Source organism: Prunus mume, linkage group LG8 (genome assembly GCF_029339155.1).
Source record: "Prunus mume cultivar Tortuosa linkage group LG8, ASM2933915v1, whole genome shotgun sequence".
Taxonomy (NCBI): domain Eukaryota; kingdom Viridiplantae; phylum Streptophyta; class Magnoliopsida; order Rosales; family Rosaceae; genus Prunus; species Prunus mume.
This window is the reverse complement of record NC_142705.1, coordinates 3,613,379-3,626,994: the sequence shown is the minus strand read 5'-3', so window position 1 is coordinate 3,626,994 and position 13,616 is coordinate 3,613,379. Positions and strand designations below refer to the sequence as shown.

General features: G+C 37.4%; 1 protein-coding gene and 1 pseudogene across 2 annotated transcripts; both read right to left on the bottom strand.

Annotated features, from left to right (window-relative positions):
- Nucleotides 1–2,407: 2,407 nt before the first annotated feature.
- Nucleotides 2,408–4,104, bottom strand: LOC148914530 (uncharacterized; annotated as a pseudogene). Its single transcript, XR_016122464.1, has 5 exons — nucleotides 3,402–4,104; nucleotides 3,162–3,285; nucleotides 2,894–3,007; nucleotides 2,682–2,762; nucleotides 2,408–2,566 (listed from the first exon to the last, which is right to left on the bottom strand). The product of XR_016122464.1 is annotated as an uncharacterized LOC148914530 (transcript).
- Nucleotides 4,105–7,510: 3,406 nt separating this feature from the next.
- LOC103343391 (uncharacterized protein At2g34460, chloroplastic-like) lies at nucleotides 7,511–9,105 on the bottom strand. Its single transcript, XM_089042192.1, has 6 exons — nucleotides 9,002–9,105; nucleotides 8,754–8,878; nucleotides 8,490–8,602; nucleotides 8,272–8,352; nucleotides 7,970–8,156; nucleotides 7,511–7,790 (listed from the first exon to the last, which is right to left on the bottom strand). Exons 1-5 carry the CDS (start codon nucleotides 9,103–9,105, stop codon nucleotides 8,010–8,012), a joined length of 570 nt encoding a protein of 189 aa, XP_088898318.1. The 3' UTR covers nucleotides 7,511–7,790; nucleotides 7,970–8,009.
- Between the last annotated feature and the right edge of the window lie 4,511 nt (nucleotides 9,106–13,616).

Here is a 13,616-nt window from a genome sequence, read left to right as displayed (position 1 = left end):
GCTTTTTATCTAGATTGACCTTAGGTTCCTTCATGCATTCATATTATACATGAAAAGTTGTTTTATGTAAAAATATTGACTAAGTATGAAAAATGGGTTTTTGGAATAATCATTTTCTCTAGATAATTTTTAGCGGCTTTTATTCCTCACACATCGAATAAGAAAACTTGATTTTATGGGATTTTAGTATGAAGTATATATTAACTTAATGAGCCATCATTTTTAGCCTAAATCGTATTTTGCACTAAAACTGATTTTTCGTATTTTGATTTGATGGGAATTTGATTTTCTAGTATTTTTATTTGAATCCAAATGGGAGGTACTATAAAAATGGAGTAATATAAAAATAAATAAAAGTACAATGACAAAGACATTTAATATTGAAAATAAGTCAAATATATAGGGTCTATATTTTTTTTCTTAAGAAACCACACTGGGCTATAGCCAACTGTAGCCCTTATTGTGGTTCCGCCCTTGACAAAGGACTTTCAACAAGCTCAGGTATTGGTATTACCTTAATCAGCTTGCATATCAAAAGCTCCATGATCCTGCGGGTTTCATTTTGCTGCTCTTTTTATGCTGGATGTAGTTCATTTTGCTTGCAACACCAGGAGGCATTGGACCAAAGATCTTCATATCAGGGTCTTTGTCTTTCCAGTACTCTAGCAGAATTGGACGTAAATAGCCATGCATATTTCCAGCATAAAAGGCAAGAATCTGCCTATGAGAAGGAGGTTTGCCGCCAAGATCTCTAAGAGGATTTCTGGCGGAACGAACATATGTTTCTGGAAGGGACACATCCCTTCCTATTCCGAAGCCGCTGGTTACATCAGCATTGCAGAGGGCTTTGATGCAACGTTCCATACGGTGCCTTGTTTCATATGGAGCCTATAAAAGCCAAACTTTCATATTAAGAACACAAGCACACAGAAAGAGACACACACATACACATGTAGGAAATTGCATTCAGTATGGGCTGAAACAAGCACGCATTTATGGACAGAACATATGGTGTCCACTTCTGAAAATGGTACTTTGGTTGGTATACACATGGACCAATATGATAAGATTCATTTGAAAGTGAATAGGCATTAGGTCATGAATCTCAAAACCAATTTTGGAATCTCATTCTACTCTTAGCATCTTACCAAAATAACAAAGAAGACATTAGTCACCCAAGAAAAAGCAAATGCGCCTTTCGTGGATCCTTCACAACAAAGCGCTTATATTCCTGCATCCGTTTCATGAACCATCCCTCTCAAGCAGATAACCCCTCGAGTATTGGAATAGCCGGTCGGCTATACTTGGCTTCACATGTACTAGCCTCGGGTAATTTTTTATTTTCACAAAATAGTATACCCGCTGGGCTTTGCTAAGGTAATTAAAAAATGGGCGGCTTTACAAGGGTTATTTATTTATTTATTTTGAAAATAGTATAGCCGACGGGCTATACGCTTTATATATAATGTAAAACAGAATTCAAGCAATTTCAGTTACAATTGGCAGGCATTCTAGTCCAGTTTATGAATCAAAGCCTTACCAGAGTAGTGACTGAGAAACACTAACATTCCGGAGGCATTCGCAACAAGAAATGCTATTCTTGTTTGGTTCCCGAGAAAATGAAAGATCACGATTCACTACTGACTTGAGTACTGCAAAGTACAAAACTTGAGGCTAAATTTCCTTTGAAAGATCATCTCAGGTGAAACATTTTACTCTTGGTTTACATTGAACTTGTATACTTAATGCCGGAATACTTGCTCTATTGGTCGTGAGCCTTGATTGCTATGGCTAATGTCTTAATGAAAAATTGACCTACAATAACCCTCATAGCTAGTCATAGTCCAATTTCCTGTAAGCTTCTACAATCTGCCTGTAGTGTACAGAAAGTGCTTGCTCTATGAACCCTTCTTAGTTTTATAAGCCGCAGCATTGGAATTTCCTTCTTGATTTGATATAAAACTGTGACATTGATCTCCATCTTCACTTTTATGCAGAGGCTGCAAACTGTGTGCGCTGCGCTGCCATAGAAATGGTTACAAGCCATGATTCTGCCAATGTCTTTAACTTAACATTCAAGGCCAAACACATGTACAATAATTTATGCATGTATATTTTTAAAATCATTAGAAAACATTATATAAGCTACTCATACGTAGAAAAGAAAATAACATTATACAGCTGAATTGAAAAAAAATTTCAAACCTCTATACATAATCAGGATTTGGACCTCATCGTGATCAAGGCTATAGCCTTTTGAAAGTGAGAACCTATCATCTCAGGTGAAACATTTTAAATCATGTAGATTTGTCCTACAGAACTTTATAATCTTGGTTGCTTATGTATGTTCCTGTAGAAGCCTCTGCTTTTCATCTGCTACGAGTATATACACCTGCAATGAGCTCTATGTATGCAAAACTTTACACTGGTACAGGATCTTGTTTGAGGATTTCCTTTCTTGTAATTCCACCTTTCAAAGTTTGAAAGTAAACATTGTAGTCCTTTTCGGGGGTGGATTTTGAGGGTCCACTGTAAATGGCTCACTAAATGGCACAACACTTTTAACCTGCAAATGAGTTTATAAGAATCTCAGAATCTGCAAAAGCTTTTGACTTCCAAAAATAGCAAATTACAGCCACAGAACACAACACACAATTAAGGGACATAAGTCGGGCTGTGACCTCAAATGTCTTGCCAGATGCAGAGGGGCTTTCCAACGCAGCTACACAAATCTAAGCAACCTCCTCTCTTGATATCTTACCCTGCATATTTATAAATACTATAAATCATAACATTCAGATATTATTACTATTATAAGGAAAGGAAAGAGCAATACATGTCATCACAGGCATACAACAAAGAGAGAATCGTGATCTTCTATTTGATTATATACCGTTATATTGTCTCCTTGGTTAAAAATGAGATCTGCTCCGGCAGGCTCCTCAGGTAATGCACAAGGCCTCACAACTGTATATGGTATTCCACTTTCCCATATTAAATCCTCCCCCTGCCCTGCTCCACAACTTATCAATGTACAAAATCAAAAGAGCTAAATCTGACCCAGAAAAAGAAAAAGAACAGAAAAGAGCTAAGAAGTTCTATTTTGATACACTGATTATATATAAAAATATCAAACAGCATGCAATGAATTAGTATGAAACCTTCAACTTGAATGTTAGGATAAAATCCAATTCCTTGTTTAAGCGAACAGCAGGAGGTTGTTTACTCAGATCAAGTCCAGGCATGTCAGGTCGGGTAATTCCTGCAGAACCTACATGTTCGAACCTACACGGAACACAAGCAAAGAGATTCTTTAAAGACTAAAACAGAAAATGCACATAGCAGATCAATTATGTTTACTCATACGAAGATAATCCAACAAAATGAAAAGAATGTGAAACCTGGGAGTAATAGGCTCTTTTAGATATGCTCGTATGCTTGATAATGGGAGCTTAAATGCCCCTTCCACAAAAGTAGGATTCAGTTTCCCTTCAAATTCAAACTTGCTAAACATGAGCTACTATAATTTTGAATCCCATCAATAAACATAGAAGAAAATGAAGTGAAAGAATAGACAAAAAGAAAGTGGCCGTAGAACTGTGCCTGCAATGACGCAATATTGCTGGGTTCAAAAGGTGGTGCATCTGATACAATTCTTGCTCGAAATATCAGCTTCAACGAAGAAAATGGCACACGTACCTGGAAAAAATACGACAGACCCACCCTGGCACCCAGACCTGCCTAGCGTCGCCTAGACCCGCCTAGACCCGCCTAGCGCCACCTAGACCCGCCTAGTGCCGCCTAGAACCTCCTAGACCCGCCTAGCTCCGCCTAGGGCCGCCTAGTCCCTCCTAGACCAGCCTAGCGCCGCCTAGGGCCGCCTAGTCCCTCCTAGACCCCCCTAGCGCAGCCTAGACTCGCCGAGTGCCGCCTAGTCCCTCCTAGACCCACCTAGACCCGCTTAGCACCCCCCAGACCCTCCTAGCTCCGCCTAGACCCGCCTAGGATAGGGTCGTTAAGGTTTAATCTATGACTTTACTAATTCTAAAGTGATTGTGCATGTTCAAGTTCAATGTCAGTTATGTTTTTTCAATATTCTGCAGATGTGGGATGCGGCCACTCGGACTGCTAATTAATTGGGTATCGCCGACCGGCTATACCTTTGAAAAATTCTATTTACAGTGTATCGCCGTATGGCTATACTTATACGAAAATTCTATTTATGCATTATAGCCGTGCGGCTATACGACTGAAAATTTCTATTTATCCAGCATAGCCACACGTGGGCTGTTGAACTCGTAAGTCTTGGGGCAGATACACTATTTGCTTCTCTTCATATGCTGGATGTAGTTCATTTTGATTGCAACACGAGGAGGCATTAAACCAGAGATCTTCATATCAGGGTCTTTGTCCTTCTGGTGCTCTATCAGAATTGGACGTAAATAACCATGCACATTTCCAGCATAAAAGGCAAGAATCTGCCTCTGAAAAGGGGGTTTGCCTCCAAGATCTCTAAGAGGATTTCTCGCATAACGAACCCTAATCATAAGCCTACTAAAGAGTATATGCTTTCTCTTCTTTTCCAATATGGGACTCAAGTTCATGTATTTCAATCAAACTCCAACAAGTAGTTGATATTATCGAATCATGTTGTGACTTGGATTTAAGTTTCAAGGCTAAAATTCATTTTTGGAATACTGAAATATTTGGGTACCAAAACCAAATTTCTAGGATTTTTATTAAAACATTTAATACTAATTATTCACTAAAGAAATAATAATTAAAACATAATTCCTGCAGAACCTACATGTCCAGGCAGAACAGCATGCAATGAATTAGTATGAAACCTTCAACTTGAATGTTAGGATAAAATCCAATTCCTTGTTTAAGCGAACAGCAGGAGGTTGTTTACTCAGATCAAGTCCAGGCATGTCAGGTTGGGTAATTCCTGCAGAACCTACATGTCCGAACCTACACGGAACACAAGCAAAGAGATTCTTTAAAGACTCAAACAGAAAATGCACATAGCAGATCAATTATGTTTACTCATACGAAGATAATCCAACAAAATGAAAAGAATGTGAAACCTGGGAGTAATAGGCTCTTTTAGATATGCTTGTATGCTTGATAATGGGAGCTTAAATGCCCCTTCCACAAAAGTAGGATTCAGTTTCCCATCAATTTCAAACTTGCTAAACATGAGCTGCTATAATTTTGAATCCCATCAATAAACATAGAAGAAAATGAAGTGAAAGAATAGACTAAAAGAAAGTGGCTGCAGAACTGTGCCTGCATTGACGCAGTATTGCTGGGTTCAAAAGGTGGTGCATCTGATACAGTTCTTGCTCGAAATATCGGCTTCAACGAAGAAAATGGCACACGTACCTGGAAAAAATACAACAGACCCACCCTGGCACCCAGACCCTAAACCCTAAAGAACCAGACCCACCCTGGCACCCAAACCCGCCTAGACCCGCCTAGGGCCGCCTAGACCAGCCTAGCGCCGCCTAGAACCTCCTAGAACCGCCTAGCGCTGCCTAGCCCCGCCTAGCGCCGCCTAGGGCAGCCTAGACCTGCCTAGCGCCGCCCAGACCCTCCTAGGGCCGCCTAGACCCGCCTAGGATAGGGTCATTAAGGTTTGATCTATGACTTAACTAATTCTAAAGTGATTGTGCAGGTTCAAGTTCAATGTCAGTTATGATTTTTCAATATTCTGCAGGTGTGGGATGCGGCCGCCCGGCTGTACCTTTGAAAAATTCTATGTACGGTGTATCGCTGAACGGCTATATGAATTACAGCCGTGCGGCTAGACTTCTAAAAAATTCTATTTATACAGTATAGCCGGCGGCTATACCCTTTTTTTTCCCCCCTTTTTATAAATAGTATAGCCACCCGTGGGCTGTTGAACTCGTAAGTCTTGGGGCAGATACACTATTTGCTTCTCTTCATATGCTGGATGTATGTAGTTCATTTTGATGGCAACACCAGGAGGCATTGGACCAAAGATCTTCATATCAGGGTCTTTGTCCTTCCAGTGCCCTATCAGAATTGGACGTAAATAGCCATGCACATTTCCAGCATAAAAGGCAAGAATCTGCCTCTGAGAAGGGGGTTTGCCTCGAAGATCTCTAAGAGGATTTCCAGAACGAACATATGTTTCCCGAAGAGACACATCCCTTCCTATTTTAAAGCCGCCAGTTACATCATCATTGCAAAGGGCTTTGATGCAACGTTCCATATGGTGCCTTGTTTCATATGGAGCCTATAAAAGCCAACCTTTCATATTAAGAATACATGCACACAGAAAGACACACACACACACACACACACATGTAGGAAATCGCAGTCATTATGGGCTCAAACAAGCACACATTTATGGACATAACATATGATGTTTCACTTTTGAAAATGGTCCCTTGGTCGGTTTAAACAACCTCCTCACTAGATTTGGTATTCACATGGGCCATATGATAAGATAAGATTCATTTGAAAGTGAAAGCTTAGGTCATGAATCTCAAAACCATTTTGGAATCTCATTCTACTCTCTTTGTATCTTATCAAAAAGTTGCTGGTATTAGACTCTCTTGCTTTTAACCAATATATTCTGTTTCTGTCCTTGAACTTCATGCAAGTGAAGCTTCAATAGTTTGACTAGGTGTTGGTAATCACACATTTATAAATTGCCTATATGATTGTAGAAATGTGATGGTGGAGACGAGGATGATGGTGGTAAGACTGCTACTATAGGTGAGTAGCCCAAGCAATGAGCACAAAAGGCTGGTGGTGGTGGTGAGCAAGCTAAAGTTCTAAAAATATGTTTTCATTTTTTTTAAATGTTTGTGTTATGTTGATGTTTCCAGGTCTGAACTTGAGTCACACAACAAGGCCAAGCATAGTGTTGAGGGTGATACCTTAATTTTGTGAGTTTTGGTGGTAATCGGTTGTGGTTTTATATGTTTAAACCTCAGTTTTTCTATTTCTTTAACTTTGATTAATAATTTACTTTAAGAACACTACTTTTAACTGTTTCTTTATTGTCAGCCACTTTGATTTACCACTTTTTCATTCCAAAATGAATCTCACGCACTAATTGGGTCAAATTACTCTTGGTTTACATTGAACTTGTATACTTAATGCCGTAATACTTGCTCTATTGGTCGTGAGCCTTGATTGCTATGGGCCTATGGCTAATGTCTTAATGAAAAATTGACCTACAATAACCCTCATAGCTAGTCATAGTCCAATTTCCTGTAAGCTTCTACAATCTGCCTGTAGTGTACAGAAAGTGCTTGCTCTATGAACCCTTCTTAGTTTTATAAGCCGCAGCACTGGAATTTCCTTCTTGATTTGATATAAAACTGTGCCATTGATCTCCATCTTCACTTTTATTCCGAGGATGCAAACCGTGTGCGCTGCGCTACCATAGAAATGGTTACAAGCCATGACTCTGCCAATGTCTTTAACTTAACATTCAAGGCCAAACACATGAACAATAATTTATGTATGTATATTTTTGAAATCATTAGAAAACATTATATAAGCTACTCATATGTAGAACAGAAAATAACATTATACAGCTGAATTGAAATCAAATTTCAAACCTCTATACATAATCAGGAGGTTTGGACCTCATCATGATCAAGGCTGTAGCCTTCTGAAAGTGAGAACCTATCATCTCAGGTGAAACATTTTAAGTCATGTAGATTTGTCCTACAGAACTTTATAATCTTGGTCGCTTATGCATGTTCCTGTAGAAGCCTCTGCTTTTCATCTGCTACGAGTATATACACCTGCAATGAGAGAGAGAGAGAGAGAGAGAGAGAGAGAGAGAGAGAGAGAGAGAGAGAGATTAATATATATATATATATATATGTTGACAGATTTTCTTCTCATTAGTCATTGACTCATTGCTGAGAGAATTATCTCAGATGAAAATCGAAATATATTACGCTCCATTATATATACTTACAGAGTTAAGGTTGAAATTAGAGCTCTATGTATGCAAAACATTACACTGGTACAAGATCTTGTTCGAGGATTTCCTTTCCTGTAATTCCATCTTTCAAAGTTTTAAAGTAAACGTTGTAGTCCTTCTCAGGGGGTGGATTTTGAGGGTCCACTGTAAATGGCTCACTAAATGGCACAACACTTTTAACCTGCAAATGAGTTTATAAGCATCTCAGAATCTGCAAAAGCTTTTAACTTCCAAAAATAGCAAAATACAGCCACAGCACACAGCACACAATTAAGGGACATAAGTCGGGCTGTGACCTCAAATGTCTCGCCAGATGCATAGGGGCTTTCCAACGCAGCAACACAAATATGAGCAACCTCCTCTCTTGATATCTTACCCTGCATATATATATATATAAATACTATAAATCATAACATTCAGATATTATTACTATTATAAGGGAAAGAAAGAGCAATACATGTCATCACAGGCATACAACAAAGAGAGAATAGTGATCTTCTATTTGATTATACACCGTTATATTGTCTCCTTGGTAAAAAATGAGATTTGCTCCGGCAGGCTCCTCAGTTAATGCACAAGGCCTCACAATTGTATATGGTATTCCACTTTCCCGTATTAAATATTCCCATGCTCCAAAACTTATCAATGTACAAAATTGATGAAAGAGCTAAATCTGACCCAGAAAAAGAAAAAGAACAGAAAAGAGCTAAGAAGTAGTATTTTTATACACTGATCATATATAAAAATATCAAACAGCTTGCATTGAATTAGTATGAAACCTTCAACTTGAATGTCAGGACAAAATCCAATTCCTTGTTTAAACGAACAGCAGGAGGCTGTTTACTTAGATCAAGTCCAGGCCTGTCAGGTCGGGTAATTCCTGCAGAACCTACGCGTACGAACCTACACGGAACACAAGCAAAGAGATTCTATAAAGACTAAAACAGAAAATGCACCTAGCAGATCAATTATGTTTACTCATAAGAAGATAATCCAACAAAATGAAAACAATGTGAAACTTGGGACTGGGACTCTTTTAGATATGCTTGTATGCTTGATAATGGGAGCTTAAATGCCCCTTCCACAAAAGTAGGATTCAGTTTCCCACCAAATTCAAACTTGCCAAACATGAGCTACCATAATTTTGAATCCCATCAATAAACATAGAAGAAAATGAAGTGAAAGAATAGACTAAAAGAAAGTGGCTGCAGAAATGTGCCTGCAATGACATAATACTACTGGGGTCAAAAGGTGGTGCATCTGAACTACCCTTTTTTTTAATTACTTTAATTAGTAATTGTATTTTACTTATTATTTATTTAGTGAATATTTAAATATTTTACTGATTTCATAAATTACTTGGTAAATAGTAATTAATTGTTTTGAATTATTTTGTGGACTTTGTTTTTCGTTCTTTGATATTGAATAATCATTAAAATACGTGCGTACTTGTACAATACGTGTATTATACGTTTGCTTTCATTATAATGAGTCTTTAAGACGTATACGGAAAATGGAAGTATTATTGAAAAATACGTACGAACGTGTATAATACGAGTATTAAATGGGGAAATGCTAAATTCTTTATACGGGTAATAACTCTAGGAAAGTAAAAAATCAAAAGGGGACAATAGCTATACATTGGTAATGGCCTAAACGTGATGGTACATGCCGAGCTATACATTGGTAATGGCCGAGCGGCTATACTTTACAAATAGAATATTTTAAAGGTACAGCCGTCCGGCTATACTCTATAAATACCATAATCAGAATTTCTCTTTTTTAATTACTTATGTTTTAATTATTCTTTACTTAGTGAATAATTAGTATTTAATACAAATTATTCACAAGAGATATAATAGTTAGAACATAATTACTAATGAAAGTAATTAAATCAGGGTAGGATATTATTCAATTACTAATTTTTTTTTTAAAAAAAATTAAATTTATTGACCTAAAGATACTAAGTTTATATTTATTTTTTTGAAGAAAACCTCTCTCGACGAAATTTCTTCGGCAGAGGATTATTTTGCCGGATTAGGTTTCCCACGAAATTTCGCAGTGTATTTTCGGGAGAGGTCTCACATTTGCCGAATAAATTTTGTGAAATTTCGTTAGGAGAGGTTGTTTTGTTTTTTATCTTAAAATTTTTAAAATTTTAAAATATAAAATTAGTTTCTTTACTTTTGTTTTTTGGCCAACTTCTTTAATTTAATGCATGTAATTAGGTAATACCTTAGCCTTTTTTAAATTTTTATTTATTTATAATTACTTTAATTAGTAATTATGATTTAATTATTATTTATTTAGTGAATATTTAAATATTTTACTGATTTTGCAAATTACTTGGTAAATAGAAATTAACTGTTTTGAATTATTTTGTGGACTTTGTTTTTTGTTCTTTGATATTGAATAATCATTAAAATACGTGCGTACTTGTACAATACGTGTGTTATTTGTTTGCTTTCATTATAACGAGTTGTTGAGACCCAAAATATTCACGGTTCGGCCCAAATAAATTCTCGGCCCAATGCGATGCTTTACCAAGAAGAAACCCGATTTGGGCATGCGAAAGTTCATCATATGCGCTTGCACACATGCCACGCCAAACGACACGCCACGCTAAGCAAGGAATTATCATTCCGCACCTAATCACGCCACAAGCTTAAGTGGGCCCCAAGCCACTCAAATACCCGAGGCTTGCTTGAGTGGGTTGTGGCATGGATGGTAATAAATCAACATGAGGCCCATTGTTGGGCCGGGAAATGAAAAGTCTTGGGTTACTTGGGAGCCTCGAGGCTCAAGCCCATTTCTTAGGCCCAAACATATGGGTAAGTACAAGAGAGAAAAGTAGCCCAAAAGCCCAAGCAAAATAACCTAACCAAGAGATAACCCAACCAAAATAAAGCCCAAACTAAGAAGTCCAATGTTTAATAAAAACCCTTTGCTTAGGCAGCCATCTTGGCCTTTAGAAAAACCCAAAATAGCCCACAAAAGCTTCAGCTATTTTGAAAATCAGAGAACACGTGAAGAAGGAGGATGGCAGACTCATCAAGCAAAGCTGCTGGGAGCAAGTTCCAAGCCAGAGACGCCCAAAGAACCAAGAAATGCTGGCTGCACTCAAAAGCACCCTTGGACCAGCATATATTTTCACTTCCTTTCATTCATCGATTCAGCCAAGGCGGGGAGGAAAGAAGAAAAAAGAACTAAGAAGGGAAGCTCTCACTGCGTAGCCGCGGGAAAGGGGGGACATTGAGCTCCCAAATTTCCTGAATTCGAGCAAATAAACAGAGGCAATTTTTGCCAAGAAAGGGAAGTCAGAGAAGAGGAAGAGAAAGGAGGAAAAAGCTTGGCCAAAATAAGTAGAAGCCATTAGGGTTTCTTGAAAAATGGTGATTTCCAGCAGCTATAAATTGAGCCTTCCCTACCCAACAAAAACAACCCACAACCTTCAGAGAGCAAGCTTTCTCTCTAACTTGCAAAAACTCAACAAGCTCGTGCACTGTTCATCTTCTTCTCCAATTTGTTTTTCTGGCAGCTGCCAGAAGAACTCTGCCTTTCTTTTTCCTCTTTCCCTAGTCAAATTCCTCACAAAACACCTCATTCCTTACTTAAGCACTTTCTTTTCTCATAAACCAAGCCTAATCCTCTCTTAATGCTAAACTCATGTTGGTTTTGCTCCCATGCCACATGCCACTCATGCTGAGCTAAAAGGACCATCTGTAAGCATGCCAAAACTATCTGCAAGTCACCATTATTCTCGTTGGTGAAGATTATCCAAAATATCTCCTAAGGTTTTCCTGCCCTTTCGAGGTATTTTGGGGCTTAATTTTCGAACCTAAACAAAAGGGGGCAATCTCCTCAGTTGCCTTTTACAAAGAGCCCACCCATTAGCTACAGGAAGAAAAAGTCCCCTACACGAGTCTTTAAGACGTATACGGAAAACATAAGTATTATTGAAATATACGTACGTACGTGTATAATACGAGTATTAAATGAGGAAATGCTAAATTTTTATACGGGTAACAACTCTGGGAAAGTGAAAAATCAAAAGGGGACAATAGCCATATCTTGGTAATGGCCTAAACGTAATGGATACTGCTCAAGACTAGTCTTATTGACAAAGGAAAATTAGGGAGAAAAAATTTAAAAAATAAAAAGGTACCTATTAGATATTTAAAGATCCCAAGCCGTGCGGCTATACTCTACAAATAGAATATTTTAAAGGTACAGCCGCCCGGCTATACTCTGTAAATACCATAATCTGAATTTCCCTTTTTTAATTACTTATGTTTTAATTATTGGTCATTTAGTGAATAATTAGTATTTAATACTAATTATTTACTAGAGAAATAATAGTTAAAACATAATTACTAATGAAAGTAATGAAATCAGGCTAAGATATTATCCAATAACTAAAAAGAATTTTTTTGAAATCAGGCTAAAAATACCAAGTTTATATTTATTCTTCATAATACTAATTATGTAGCGATCTGACAAACACTGTGCCTTTAGAAAATATGTAGTTATTAGTGAAAGAAAATTAAACACACCATAATTTTTTAGTTATAATAATTTACTACAATATATTACATATGATAAGATATATGAGTTTGGAATATATATATATATATATATATATATATATGGGGGCGAATCCATGGCACCATATTTTTGACACAATTTTTGGGCCATTAGATTACTCCACTTTTAATGGTTGAGATTAAATCTGACATGACAAATAGTTTTAATGTTTTAAATAAACAATCATTAATTTTATTTTCTCTCTCATAAAAATAAAATAAAATATATTTCTCTCTCCTCCCTTTTTTCTTGGAAACGTAATCTCTTTTCTTGGTAGTATCATTTTATACTTGGTATATACCTCTCTCTCTCTCTCTTTTTCCTGGGATCAGAAAAACCTCTATCTTTTTCCCAGAATTTGCGTGGGGCAAGTCCTTTTTCAACCAAAGCCGGAAATTGTATGTAGCCCATCAAGCTGCATGCAGAAATAGTAAAGAAGAGTACAACAGGGATTCCAAGTTCTTCAGCTGCTACTAGGGGGAACAACGTCATCCAACCATCCAACCTCCATCTTTCATGGGATCATAAGGTTGGTTTGCAGTTAACGGAGAGAGAGAGAGGGAAAAAAGATGGAGGTTTTTTTTTTCTAATCCCAAAAAAGAGAGAGAGAGAGGTATATACCAAGTAAAAAAGGATACTACCAAGAAAAGAGATTACGTTTCTAAGAAAAAAGGGAGGAGAGAGAAAATTATTTTGTAACACATCGACTCCAAATTTATTCATATCTTAATTAAATTAAGAGAAATTATGAATTTACCCTTGAGTTAAGGGTAATTTTGGTCATTTTCTTATCTGGAAGGATTTTGGGACCACGAGTGGTTTGGTTGGGTAGGTGGTACTGAGACGAATCCGTAGATATGCGGTAGGCTTGAATCGGAGTTGTAATGAAGTTTTGGCGAGCAAATTAAGTTCAGTGGCGCTACTGTAATTATTTCAAAGTAAGTTTGAGTAAAAATCAGATATTTTCACTTTTACCTCACTCCCTCTCTCTTTACCCGCGTACGCTCTCTCTCTCTCTCTTCACTCTCGACCCCGACCCTTTCTCTGTCTTTGATCT